The 14196-nt window shown below is 45.7% G+C and overlaps 1 protein-coding gene across 1 annotated transcript in view; it reads left to right on the forward strand.

The window, feature by feature from the left end:
• The window catches only part of LOC115189568 (AT-rich interactive domain-containing protein 5B-like), a 114094-nt gene that overhangs the window by 65722 nt on the left and 34176 nt on the right, over positions 1-14196 (forward strand). The window contains exons 5-8 of the mRNA XM_029748186.1: positions 1918-2036; positions 2910-3153; positions 4611-4663; positions 7168-7265. Coding sequence (XP_029604046.1) covers positions 1918-2036; positions 2910-3153; positions 4611-4663; positions 7168-7265 — 514 coding nt within the window. The remainder of the gene's footprint in view (positions 1-1917; positions 2037-2909; positions 3154-4610; positions 4664-7167; positions 7266-14196) is intronic.

The following is a 14196-nucleotide window of genomic DNA, read 5'->3' on the forward strand; positions in this document are numbered from 1 at the left end:
TAGTTTAGGAGCACACAGCATTATATAGAGAAGGAATTGTTGACAGATCAGATGGGGGTTTAGTTTAGGAGCACACAGCATTATATAGAGAAGGAACTGTTGACAGATCAGATGGGGGTTTAGTTTAGGACTACACACAGCATTATATAGAGAAGGAACTGTTGACAGATCAGATGGGGGTTTAGTTTAGGACTACACACAGCATTATATAGAGAAGGAACTGCTGACAGATCAGATGGGGGTTTAGTTTAGGAGCACACAGCATTATATAGAGAAGGAACTGTCGACAGATCAGATGGGGGTTTAGTTTAGGACTACACAGCATTATATAGAGACGGAACTGTTGACAGATCAGGTGGGGGTTTAGTTTAGGAGCACACACAGCATTATTTTGACAAAACCATATCATTTATTCATGGTGTATGTTTTCCTCTTTCTGGGCCTCAATACGCCATCTGCTTTATATAACTGTATTAAAATGGAGGGAGGGAGGGAGGGAGGGAGGGAGGGAGACAGAAAGAGGGAGGGAGGGAGGGAGTTAGGGAGAGAGAGAGAGAGAGGAAGGGGGTTAGGGAGAGAGAGAGAGGAAGGGGGTGAGGGAGAGAGGAAGGAAGGAAGAGATGGAAAGAGAGAGACACAGAAAGAGAGAGAGACGGAGAGAGTGAGAGAGAATAGAGGTAGATTTATCTCCTTGCAGATGATGTTCTGGTGTGTGATAGGCTGGAGGACAGATTGCTGCAGTGTGATTGGCTAGTGGACAGATTGCTGCGGTGTGATTTGCTGGTGGACAGATTGCTGCGGTGTGATTGGCTGGTGGACAGATTGCTGCGGAGTGATTGGCTGGTGGACAGATTGCTGCGGTGTGATTGGCTGGAGGACAGATTGCTGCAGTGTGATTGGCTGGTGGACAGATTGCTGCGGTGTGATTGGCTGGTGGACAGATTGCTGCGGTGTGATTGGCTGGAGGACAGATTGCTGCAGTGTGATTGGCTGGTGGACAGATTGCTGCGGTGTGATTGGCTGGTAGAAGACAGATTGCTGCGGTGTGATTGGCTGGAGGACAGATTGCTGCGGTGTGATTGGCTGGTGGAGGACAGATTGCTGCGGTGTGATTGCTGCGGTGTGATTGGCTGGTGGAGGACAGATTGCTGCGGTGTGATTGGCTGGTGGAGGACAGATTGCTGCGGTGTGATTGGCTGATGGACAGATTGCTGTGGTGTGATTGGCTGGAGGACAGATTGCTGCAGTGTGATTGGCTGGAGGACAGATTGCTGGGGTGTGATTGGCTGGAGTACAGATCCGTAGTGTCATAACCTCTCTCTCTCTCAGCTGTAACACGTCGATATGAATGTTTCTGTAGATTGGTGGTGTATTATGACACTGTGACTGACGGAGTATTATGGTGCAGCTGGGATGAGGACTAGGAGGGTTGACATGTCATCAGGTCCATCCAGGACAGAGAGACTGGCATCTTCTGACCACTGTGTCTCTGTGTCTCTGTGTCTCTGTGTCTCTGACTCCACTATGTTTCTATGTCTCTGACTCCACTGTGTCTCTGACTCCACTATGTCTCTGACTCCACTATGTCTCTGTGTCTCTGACTCCACTATGTCTCTGTGTCTCTGACTCCACTATGTCTCTGACTCCACTGTGTCTCTGTGTCTCTGTGTCTCTGACTCCACTCTGTCTCTGACTCCACTGTGTCTCTGACTCCACTATGTCTCTGTGTCTCTGTGTCTCTGACTCCACTATGTCTCTGTGTCTCTGACTCCACTATGTCTCTGACTCCACTGTGTCTCTGTGTCTCTGTGTCTCTGACTCCACTGTGTCTCTGACTCCACTGTGTCTCTGACTCCACTGTGTCTCTGTGTCTCTGACTCCACTCTGTTGACAACATGGTCTCTCTCTCTCCTCTAGCTCCCAACCTGAAGGGGCGGCCTCGGAAAAAGAAGCTGTCCGTCTCGCAACGTCGCGACTCCCAGAATACACCAGCAGGCAAGGAGACGGACAACACAGAGGACAAGGCCCCCGCCAAGGTACAGCATCTGATAGCAGTAGCATTAGCACTGGTCTCTCCTCTGGGCCCCCAGGTAGAGCATTCATTAGTGTTTACTATTTAATCAGGATCCCCAATACTACTAACGCAGCAGCTACTCTTCCTGGGGTCCACACAAAACATTACACAACATTAATATACAACAACTCAAGGACTGAACTACATAGATTTAGCCGGATCACAGAAACAGTTCCACATTTAGCCGGATCACAGAAACAGTTCCACATTTAGCCGGATCACAGAAACAGTTCCACATCTCTTCCCTCATGTCCATCTCTGACCTCATGTCCATCTCTTCCCTCATGTCCGTCTCTGACCTCATGTCCATCTCTGCCCTCATGTCCATCTCTGCCCTCATGTCCATCTCTGCCCTCATGTCCATCTCTTCCCTCATGTCCATCTCTGCCCTCATGTCCATCTCTGACCTCATGTCCATCTCTGACCTCATGTCCATCTCTGACCTCATGTCCATCTCTTCCCTCATGTCCATCTCTGACCTCATGTCCATCTCTTCCCTCATGTCCGTCTCTGACCTCATGTCCATCTCTGCCCTCATGTCCATCTCTTCCCTCATGTCCATCTCTTCCCTCATGTCCATCTCTTCCCTCATGTCCGTCTCTGACCTCATGTCCATCTCTGCCCTCATGTCCATCTCTTCCCTCATGTCCATCTCTTCCCTCATGTCCATCTCTGCCCTCATGTCCATCTCTTCCCTCATGTCCATCTCTGCCCTCATGTCCATCTCTGACCTCATGTCCATCTCTGACCTCATGTCCATCTCTTCCCTCATGTCCATCTCTTCCCTCATGTCCATCTCTGACCTCATGTCCTTCTCGTCCCTCTGTGTCTTCAGGTGAACCCTGAGTCCAAGGCAGTGCTGTCCAGGTGGCCTAAAGGAATCGGTAGAGACAGCAGCTGCTGTACGAGGGTCTCCTCGTCCTCCTCCTCCTCAGAGGAGAACCCTAAAGGGAGAACAGGGAGAGGAGGTGGTGAGGAGTGTCCTGCTGATGAACAGGTCTTCCTAGTAGCTCTGTATAAATACATGAATGAGAGGGAGACCCCTATAGAGAGGATCCCCTACCTGGGCTTCAAACAGAGTAAGTAGAAACCCCCTCCTTCTTTCTGGAGCCAACACCTCTCCTTTTCTCCTCACTAGATGCTGTCATTCTGTCTGTCAGGTCACAAAGGGTCAGGTGCTGATTGGGTTAACGTGGTATCAGCCCTGCATAGCATCAAGGAACAATGATGCTAACGTGGCAGCACAGCAGAACAGAGCAGAACAGAGCAGAACAGAACAGCACAGCAGAGCAGAACAGAACAGAGCAGAACAGAGCAGAACAGAACAGAGCAGAGCAGAACAGAGCAGAGCAGAACAGAGCAGAACAGAGCAGAGCAGAACAGAGCAGAACAGAACAGAACAGAGCAGAACAGAACAGAACAGAACAGAGCAGAACAGAACAGTGCAGAGCAGAGCACAGCAGAACAGAACAGCACAGCAGAGCAGAACAGAGCAGAACAGAGCAGAACAGAGCAGAACACAGCAGAGCAGAGCAGAGCAGAGCAGAACAGAACAGAACAGAGCAGAACAGAGCAGAACAGAACAGAACAGAACAGAGCAGAGCAGAGCACAGCAGAACAGAACAGAACAGAACAGAACAGCACAGAAGAGCAGAACACAGCACAGCAGAGCAGAGCAGAACAGAACAGAACAGAACAGCACAGCAGAGCAGAACAGAGCAGAACAGAGCAGAACAGAGCAGAGCAGAACACAGCACAACATGAATGGTCGTTTTGCTAGATGAAGTCTGTTTAGTTGGCGCCATCGATTTCAGTAATCCACTCGTTCAACATGCAGACAAAGGAGTCGAAAAAAGCTACCGCTAAACTTTGTTCAAACAAGTCAAACTACGTTTGTATTTAGTCCTCAGGTATCCTAAAATGTAAATAAACTCTAATATTTCATAAGGAAAGAAGTATGTTTAATAGAAAAGTAAAATTAGTAAGCGCGCGTCCTCTTCGTGGCGCCGACAGACTGATATTGTACCGGGACTCTTTGTACAAAAACTTCAAATTCTTGCTCGTTTTTTTTAAAATAAAAGCTTGAAACAATGAACAACGACTGTTGACATCTAGTGGAAGCCATAGGAATTGCAATCTGGGAGCTGGAATTACATAGAACCAATAAGTTTCCATTATAAAAGCCAAAAGAAACCTCTGGTTGGTTGTTCTTTGGATTTTCTCCCGCCATATCAATTATGTTATAGTCTCATACATTATTTTAACATTTCTACAAACTTCAAAGTGTTTTCTATCCAATGGTACCAATTATATGCATATCCTGGCTTCTGGGCCTGAGTAACAGACAGTTTACTTTGGGCACGTCATTCAGGTGGAAATTCTGAATAAAAGGACCCCAGCCTGAAGAAATAAATCCCTTTTTGAATGTTGTTGGTATGACTGATTGACTGACTGTATTGTATAGACAGTACATTACAACTGGGTTTGTCTTGGTGTTATTGTCTTATTGATCTCACTATTATTGTCTCTCTAACAGTAAACCTTTGGAACATGTTTCAAGCAGCAGAGACACTTGGAGGATACGAGCTGGTAAGTGATTTCTCTGATTTCTCTCTCTCTATATATATATATATAACATGCCCCCATTCTCATCAACTGGACTGTAGTGGAGCAGGTTGAGAGCTTCAAGTTCCTTGGCGTCCACATCAACAACAAACTAACATGGTCCAAGCACACCAAGACAGTCGTGAAGAGGGCACGACAAAACCAATTCCCCCTCAGGAGACTGAAAAGATTTGGCATTGGTCCTCAGATCCTCAAAAGATTTTACAGCTGCACCATCGAGAGCATCCTGACTGGTTGCATCACTGCCTGGTACGGCAACTGCTCGGCCTCCGACCGCAAGGCACTACAGAGGGTAGTGCGAACGGCCCAGTACATCCCCGGGGCCAAGCTTCCTGCCATCCAGGACCTCTATACCAGGCAGTGTCAGAGGAAGGCCCTAAAAATCGTCAAAGACTCCAGCCACCCTAGTCAGAGACTGTTCTCTCTGCTACCGCACGGCAAGCGGTACTGGAGCGCCAAGTCTAGGTCCAAGAGGCCCCTAAAAAGCTTCTACCCCCAAGCCATAAGACTCCTGAACAATTAATCAAATTACTACCCAGACTATTTGCACCCCCATGCTGCTACTACTCTCTGTTATTATCTATGCATAGCTTCTTTAACAATTTTCGATAAAGAGGCTATAGAAGGACAAGAAATGGTCAGACAGGGCACTTCCCATATAGAATCTTCTCAGGTTTTGGCCTGCCATATGAGTTCTGTTATACTCAGACACCATTCAAACAGTTTTAGAAACTTTAGGGTGTTTTCTATCCAAATAATTATATGCATATTCTAGTTTCTGGGCAGGAGTAATAACCAGATTAAATTGGGTACGTTTTTTATCCGGCCGTGAAAATACTGCCCCCTATCCCCAACAGGTTAAAATATATTTTGATTTGATTAACACTTTTTTTGGTTACTACTTGATTCCATATGTGTTATTTCATAGTTTTAATGTCTTCACTATTATTCTACAATGTAGAAAATAGTAAAAAAATAAAGAAAAATCCTTGAATGAGTAGGTTTGTCCAATTTTGACTGGTACTGTGTGTGTGTATATATATATATATATATATATATATATATATATATATATATATATATATATATATTTGTATTACTGTTTAATTAGCTTCTCCTTTTGACCTATACTGTACTATCACTGTACTCTGCGATTACATCTACGACCCTGGTCATGTGACTAACAAACTAGTCTAATCTGATATGTAATGAAAGTTTCAGAGGAACATGATGTCATTGGAAACATTCACATCCCACCATGATCCAATTCAGTTGTGGGCTGCATCCCAAATAGCCCCCTACTCCCTCCCATAGGGCCCAGGTCAACAGCAGTTCACTATATAGGGAATAGGGTCCCATTTGGGACGCAGGCTGAGGCTGTAGTTCAACTGGTGTTGAACTGAGACTGACGGACATAAAACACTCTCTCTCTCTCTCTCTCTCTCTCTCTCTCTCTCTCTCTGTCTCTCTCTCTCTGTCTCTCTCTCTCTGCCTCTCCCTCTCTCCCTCTCTTTCTCTCGCTCTCTCTCTCTCTGTCTCTCTCTCTCCCTCTCTCTCTCTGTCTCTCTCTGCCTCTCCCTCTCTCCCTCTCTCTCTCTCGCTCTCTCTCTCTCGCTCTCTCTCTCGCTCTCTCTCACACACAATAGCAGACTGAAAACAAATAGCAGTCAGTCTGGTGTGTTTTCTAGAGAGCAGAGCAGAGGAAGCCAGAGAGAGAGAGAATGTAGTGTACTGTTAGTTCACATTCTGTCTCAACCAATCATGTCCCAGGCAGCGTTATAATGTTCACAATAACAGATACCTCTGGTCTGGAAGAGCAATGACGTGTCCCAAATGGCACCCTATTCCCTATATAGAACACTACCGTTGACCAGAGGCCCCTTGGGCCCTGTTCACAAAAGTAGTGCGCTACATTGGTCCGTAGTCATAGTGATCAGAGTCCAATGACCTCCCCACTGACATTACTGTGATATGATCTGAATGTGATTACATATAGAGTAGAATACGCTCCCAGGCCAAATGGTTGGATGTATTCACGGCTGTACATAGGGCTAATAATAGACTGGAGGAAGCGTTTTAATGCAGTGTGTTTTCTGTTCTTCAGTAGATTACTGTTCCCTCTGGGTTTTAAAGGATTCCTCTGTTTAATGAACAACATGGACTTTCATCAATCGTATTGTAATTTATTCACAGTTCAGTTTAACTCTTAGTTGTCTGATGACATTGAATGTTCTGAATGTATTTACCCAAAAATTCAGATATGCTAATATGCTAATATGCTAATATGCTAGCTATGTTATATGTTAGCTATGCTAATATGCTAGCTATGGTATATGTTAGCTATGCTATATGTTAGCTATGCTAATATGCTAATACGTTAGCTATGCTAGCTATGCTAATATGCTAGCTATGCTATATTTTAGGGCCAACTGTTTTCTAACCCTCTCATTGTCCCACTGTGTCATCAGATCACATCCCGCCGACAGTGGAAACATGTATATGACGAGTTAGGAGGAAACCCAGGAAGCACGAGTGCTGCAACCTGCACCAGACGGCACTATGAAAGGTACTGTCTCTATATTAAACAGGTCCCCTACTATACCTGTATACACAGACACTATGAAAGGTACTGTCTCTGTATTAAACACGTCCCATAGACACTATGAAAGGTACTGTCTCTACATTAAACATGTCTCTATATTAAACACATCCCCTACTATGCTATGCTATATGTTAGCTATGCTATATGTTAGCTATGCTATATGTTAGCTATGCTAGCTATGCTATATATTAACTATGCTATATGTTACTATATTATGTCTGTGTATACCTGTATACACAGACACTATGAAAGGTACACTAACTGTACTGTATTAATGAATGACAAATGCAGTAGATGGGAGTAATAATGATTTGACTCATGACAGGCAGAGAATGATTCATACAGTATGTAAATATTAGGAGAACCTTTTGGCTGATTCATACAGTATGTAGATATTAGGAGAACCTTTTGGCTGATTCATACAGTATGTAGATATTAGGAGAACCTTTGGACTGATTCATACAGTATGTAGATATTAGGAGAACCTTTGGACTGATTCATACAGTATGTAGATATTAGGAGAACCTTTTGGCTGATTCATACAGTATGTAGATATTAGGAGAACCTTTGGACTGATTCATACAGTATGTAGATATTAGGAGAACCTTTGGACTGATTCATACAGTATGTAGATATTAGGGGAACCTTTGGACTGATTCATACAGTATGTAGATATTAGGAGAACCTTTGGACTGATTCATACAGTATGTAGATAATAGAACCTTTTGGCTGATTCATACAGTATGTAGATAATAGATCTCATCATGTAGCGTTTTACTTGTCTAACTTAAGTTTTCCTTGTTGAGTCCGCTGACTGAGACTACAACTCTGCGCTCCTCTCTTCGTTCTCTTTCTGTTCTGTGTGGTTGTGGTTGAGAAACAAGGCGCAGGTGATCTGTCCGTTGTGGTTCAGCCTCTGCCCTTCCCCCAGCTCCACGCTGCAGGAGGACCCCGTTGATCTCACTCACCTCAGCCCGGCTTCCCTCTCTCTGCTTCCCTCTCTCTGCTTCCCTCTCTCTGCTTCCCTCTCTCTGCTTCCCTCTCTCTGCAGCCGCGGCACTGAGCTAAGCTGGTGACTTCAGTTTTACTACTGCGCCGACCAGCAGGCTACCTTGTGCTGCTGAGCTTTATGGCTTGGTGTCAGTATTAGGGCTCTATGGCTGGGTGTCAGTGTTAGGGCTCTATGGCTTGGTGTCAGTGTTAGGGCTCTATGGCTTGGTGTCAGTATTAAGGCTCTATGGCTTGGTGTCAGTATTAGGGCTCTATGGTTGGGTGTCAGTATTAGGGCTCTGTGGCTGGGTGTCGGTGTTAGGGCTCTATGGCTTGGTGTCAGTATTAGGGCTCTATGGCTTGGTGTCAGTATTAGGGCTCTATGGCTTGGTGTCAGTATTAGGGCTCTATGGCTGGGTGTCAGTATTAGGGCTCTATGGCTGGGTGTCAGTATTAGGGCTCTATGGCTGGGTGTCAGTCTTAGGGCTCTATGGCTGGGTGTCAGTATTAGGGCTCTATGGCTGGGTGTCAGTTTTAGGGCTCTATGGCTTGGTGTCAGTATTAGGGCTCTATGGCTTGATGTCAGTATTAGGGCTCTATGGCTGGGTGTCAGTATTAGGTTAAATGTGTGTCTATAGATATAATCAGTTACTTAAATGGTGTCGGCAGCTGCCAGCAGAGAGTCAGATGGTGTCGGCAGCTGCCAGCAGAGAGTCAGACTTCAGGCCACATGAAGGACTGGCTGACTGGTAAATGATTTTAATGGAATGTATGGGTACTTCCCTTATTATTCTGTTCCCAGAGGGAGTTGAGACCAGTGTGTCATTCTGGGTTTAGCTCCCAGTGAACTGCATTCTGGGGAAAATTTAACAAAGGTGCCTTTTCCTGGCAATCAAGATGCAAAAATCACTTTCTCCCTCCCTCCCTCTCTCCCTCCCCCCTCCCTCCCTCCCTCCCTCTCTTTTAGTCAGATTTTGTTGGAAAGGCGATCCCCAGATCTTATTATAGAAACTCCCAACAACACTCAACCAATCACAACACTGTATCTGACTGAAACATCTGACCCCAATAACTCAACCAATCACAACACTGTATCTGACTGAAACATCTGACCCCAATAACTCAACCAATCACAACACTGTATCTGACTGAAACATCTGACCCCAATAACTCAACCAATCACAACACTGTATCTGACTGAAACCATCTGACCCCAATAACTCAACCAATCACAACAACTGTATCTGACTGAAACATCTGACCCCAATAACTCAACCAATCACAACATGGTCCAGGGAGAGATGTTGGAACACTACAGTATAACAACATGGTCTAGGGAGGGACGTTGGAACACTACAGTATAAACAACATGGTCCAGGGAGGACGTTGGAACAACCACAGTATAACAACATGGTCTAGGGAGGGGACGTTGGAAACACTACAGTATAACAACATGGTCCAGGGTAGGGACGTTGGAACGCTACAGTATAACAAATGGTCCAGGGAGGACGTTGGAACACTACAGTATAACAACATGGTCCAGGAGGACGTTGGAACACTACAGCATAACAACATGGTCCAGGGAGGACGTTGGAACACTACAGTATAACAACATGGTCCAGGGAGGGACGTTGGAACACCACAGTATATACAACATGGTCCAGGGAGGGACGTTTGGAACACTACAGTTATAACAACATGGTCCAGGGAGGACGTTGGAACATACAGTATAACAACATGGTCCAGGGAGGGACGTTGGAACACAACAGTATAACAACATGGTCCCAGGGAGGACGTTGGAACACCACAGTATAACAACATGGTCCAGGGAGGGACGTTGGAACACTACAGTATAACAACATGGTCCCAGGGAGGGACGTTGGAACACTACAGTATAACAACATGGTCCAGGGAGGACGTTGGAACACTACAGTATAACAACATGGTCCAGGGAGGGACATTGGAACGCTACAGTATAACAACATGGTCCAGGGAGGACGTTGGAACACTACAGTATAACAACATGGTCCAGGGAGGGACGTTGGAACACTACAGTATAACAACATGGTCCAGGGAGGACGTTGGAACACCACAGTATAACAACATGGTCCAGGGAGGACGTTGGAACTACAGTATAACAACATGGTCCCAGGGAGGACGTTGGAACACTACAGTATAACAACATGGTCCAGGGGGGACGTTGGAACACTACAGTAAACAACATGGTCCCAGGGAGGACGTTGGAACATACAGTATAACAACATGGTCCAGGGAGGGACGTTGGAACACTACAGTATAACAACATGGTCCAGGGAGGACGTTGGAACACCACAGTATAACAACATGGTCCAGGGAGGACGTTGGAACACTACAGTAACAACATGGTCCAGGGAGGGACGTTGGAACACTACAGTATAACAACATGGTCCAGGGAGGGACGTTGGAAAACTACAGTATAACAACATGGTCCAGGGAGGGACGTTGGAACACTACAGTATAACAACATGGTCCAGGGAGGACGTTGGAACACTACAGTATAACAACATGGTCCAGGGAGGACGTTGGAACACTACAGTATAACAACATGGTCCAGGGAGGACGTTGGAACACTAGAGTATAACATCATGGTCCAGGGAGGACGTTGGAACACTACAGTATAAAAACATGGTCCAAGGAGGACGTTGGAACACTACAGTATAACAACATGGTCCAGGGAGGACGTTGGAACACTACAGTATAACAACATGGTCCAGGGAGGACGTTGGAACACTAGAGTATAACAACATGGTCCAGGGAGGGACGTTGGAACACCACAGTATAACAACATGGTCCAGGGAGGGACGTTGGAACACTACAGTATAACAACATTCTTCCAGGGAGGACGTTGGAACACTACAGTATAACAGGGAGGACCATGTATTAGCAGTTGTAAGGGGTTTAAAGTCTTTTGGTAATAGGATCTGAAGATTAATGTTCCTTCTGGGATCATGCTTAGCTTTATACACGCCTCCTTAAAACACTGGGTTAGAGCAGGCTTACTTAGGGAGGGAGGGAGGGAGAGAGGAGGAGAGGGGAGAGAGGAGAGAGAGAGAGAGGGAGAGAGAGAGAGAGTATTTAGGATCCCCATTAGACATAATATTAAACATCAATAGACAGCTGAAGAACTGAAATACACCCATTTAATAACATAAGAACAATAGAACCACAAAAAGGTCCTACAGGCAGTTACCCCCACATTACTGACAGTTACCCCCACATTACTGACAGTTACCCCCACATTACTGACAGTTACCCCACATTACTGACAGTTACCCCACATTACTGACAGTTACCCCACATTACTGACAGTTACCCCCACATTACTGACAGTTACCCCCACATTACTGACAGTTACCCCACATTACTGACAGTTACCCCACATTACTGACAGTTACCCCTACATTACTGACAGTTACCCCACATTACTGACAGTTACCCCACATTACTGACAGTTACCCCCACATTACTGACAGTTACCCCTACATTACTGACAGTTACCCCCACATTACTAACAGCTACCCCCACATTACTGACAGTTACCCCCACATTACTGACAGTTACCCCCACATTACTGACAGTTACCCCACATTGACAGTTACCCCCACATTACTGACAGTTACCCCCACATTACTGACAGTTACCCCACATTACTGACAGTTACCCCACATTACTGACAGTTACCCCCACATTACTGACAGTTACCCCCACATTACTGACAGTTACCCCTACATTACTGACAGTTACCCCTACATTACTGACAGTTACCCCACATTACTGACAGTTACCCCCACATTACTGACAGTTACCCCCACATTACTGACAGTTACCCCACATTACTGACAGTTACCCCACATTACTGACAGTTACCCCACATTACTGACAGTTACCCCCACATTACTAACAGTTACCCCCACATTACTGACAGTTACCCCCACATTACTGACAGTTACCCCACATTACTGACAGTTACCCCCACATTACTGACAGTTACCCCCACATTACTGACAGTTACCCCCACATTACTGACAGTTACCCCCACATTACTGACAGTTACCCCCACATTACTGACAGTTACCCCCACATTACTGACAGTTACCCACATTACTGACAGTTACCCCACATTACTGACAGTTACCCCACATTACTGACAGTTACCCCCACATTACTGACAGTTACCCCCACATTACTGACAGTTACCCCCACATTACTGACAGTTACCCCACATTACTGACAGTTACCCCCACATTACTGACAGTTACCCCCACATTACTGACAGTTACCCCACATTACTGACAGTTACCCCACATTACTGACAGTTACCCCCACATTACTGACAGTTACCCCCACATTACTGACAGTTACCCCACATTACTGACAGTTACCCCACATTACTGACAGTTACCCCACATTACTGACAGTTACCCCACATTACTGACAGTTACCCCCACATTACTGACAGTTACCCCCACATTACTGACAGTTACCCCACATTACTGACAGTTACCCCCACATTACTGACAGTTACCCCACATTACTGACAGTTACCCCACATTACTGACAGTTACCCCACATTACTGACAGTTACCCCACATTACTGACAGTTACCCCACATTACTGACAGTTACCCCCACATTACTGACAGTTACCCCCACATTACTGACAGTTACCCCACATTACTGACAGTTACCCCACATTACTGACAGTTACCCCCCACATTACTGACAGTTACCCCACATTACTGACAGTTACCCTACATTACTGACAGTACCCACATTACTGACAGTTACCCCACATTACTGACAGTTACCCCTACATTACTGACAGTACCCCCACATTACTGACAGTTACCCCACATTACTGACAGTTACCCCCACATTACTGACAGTTACCCCCACATTACTGACAGTTACCCCACATTACTGACAGTTACCCCACATTACTGACAGTTACCCCCACATTACTGACAGTTACCCCCACATTACTGACAGTTACCCCACATTACTGACAGTTACCCCCACATTACTGACAGTTACCCCACATTACTGACAGTTACCCCCACATTACTGACAGTTACCCCACATTACTGACAGTTACCCCCACATTACTGACAGTTACCCCACATTACTGACAGTTACCCCCACATTACTGACAGTTACCCCCACATTACTGACAGTTACCCCACATTACTGACAGTTACCCCCACATTACTGACAGTTACCCCACATTACTGACAGTTACCCCACATTACTGACAGTTACCCCACATTACTGACAGTTACCCCACATTACTGACAGTTACCCCCACATTACTGACAGTTACCCCCACATTACTGACAGTTACCCCCACATTACTGACAGTTACCCCACATTACTGACAGTTACCCCCACATTACTGACAGTTACCCCCACATTACTGACAGTTACCCCACATTACTGACAGTTACCCATATTACTGACAGTTACCCCCACATTACTGACAGTTACCCCACATTATGACAGTTACCCCCACATTACTGACAGTTACCCCCACATTACTGACAGTTACCCACATTACTGACAGTTACCCCCACATTACTGACAGTTACCCCACATTACTGACAGTTACCCCCACATTACTGACAGTTACCCCACATTACTGACAGTTACCCCCACATTACTGACAGTTACCCCACATTACTGACAGTTACCCCCACATTACTGACAGTTACCCCCACATTACTGACAGTTACCCCACATTACTGACAGTTACCCCACATTACTGACAGTTACCCCCACATTACTGACAGTTACCCCACATTACTGACAGTTACAACACATTACTGACAGTTACCCCCACATTACTGACAGTTACCCCCACATTACTGACA

The sequence above is a fragment of the Salmo trutta genome, unplaced genomic scaffold (genome assembly GCF_901001165.1).
Source record: "Salmo trutta unplaced genomic scaffold, fSalTru1.1, whole genome shotgun sequence".
Classification (NCBI taxonomy): Eukaryota; Metazoa; Chordata; class Actinopteri; order Salmoniformes; family Salmonidae; genus Salmo; species Salmo trutta.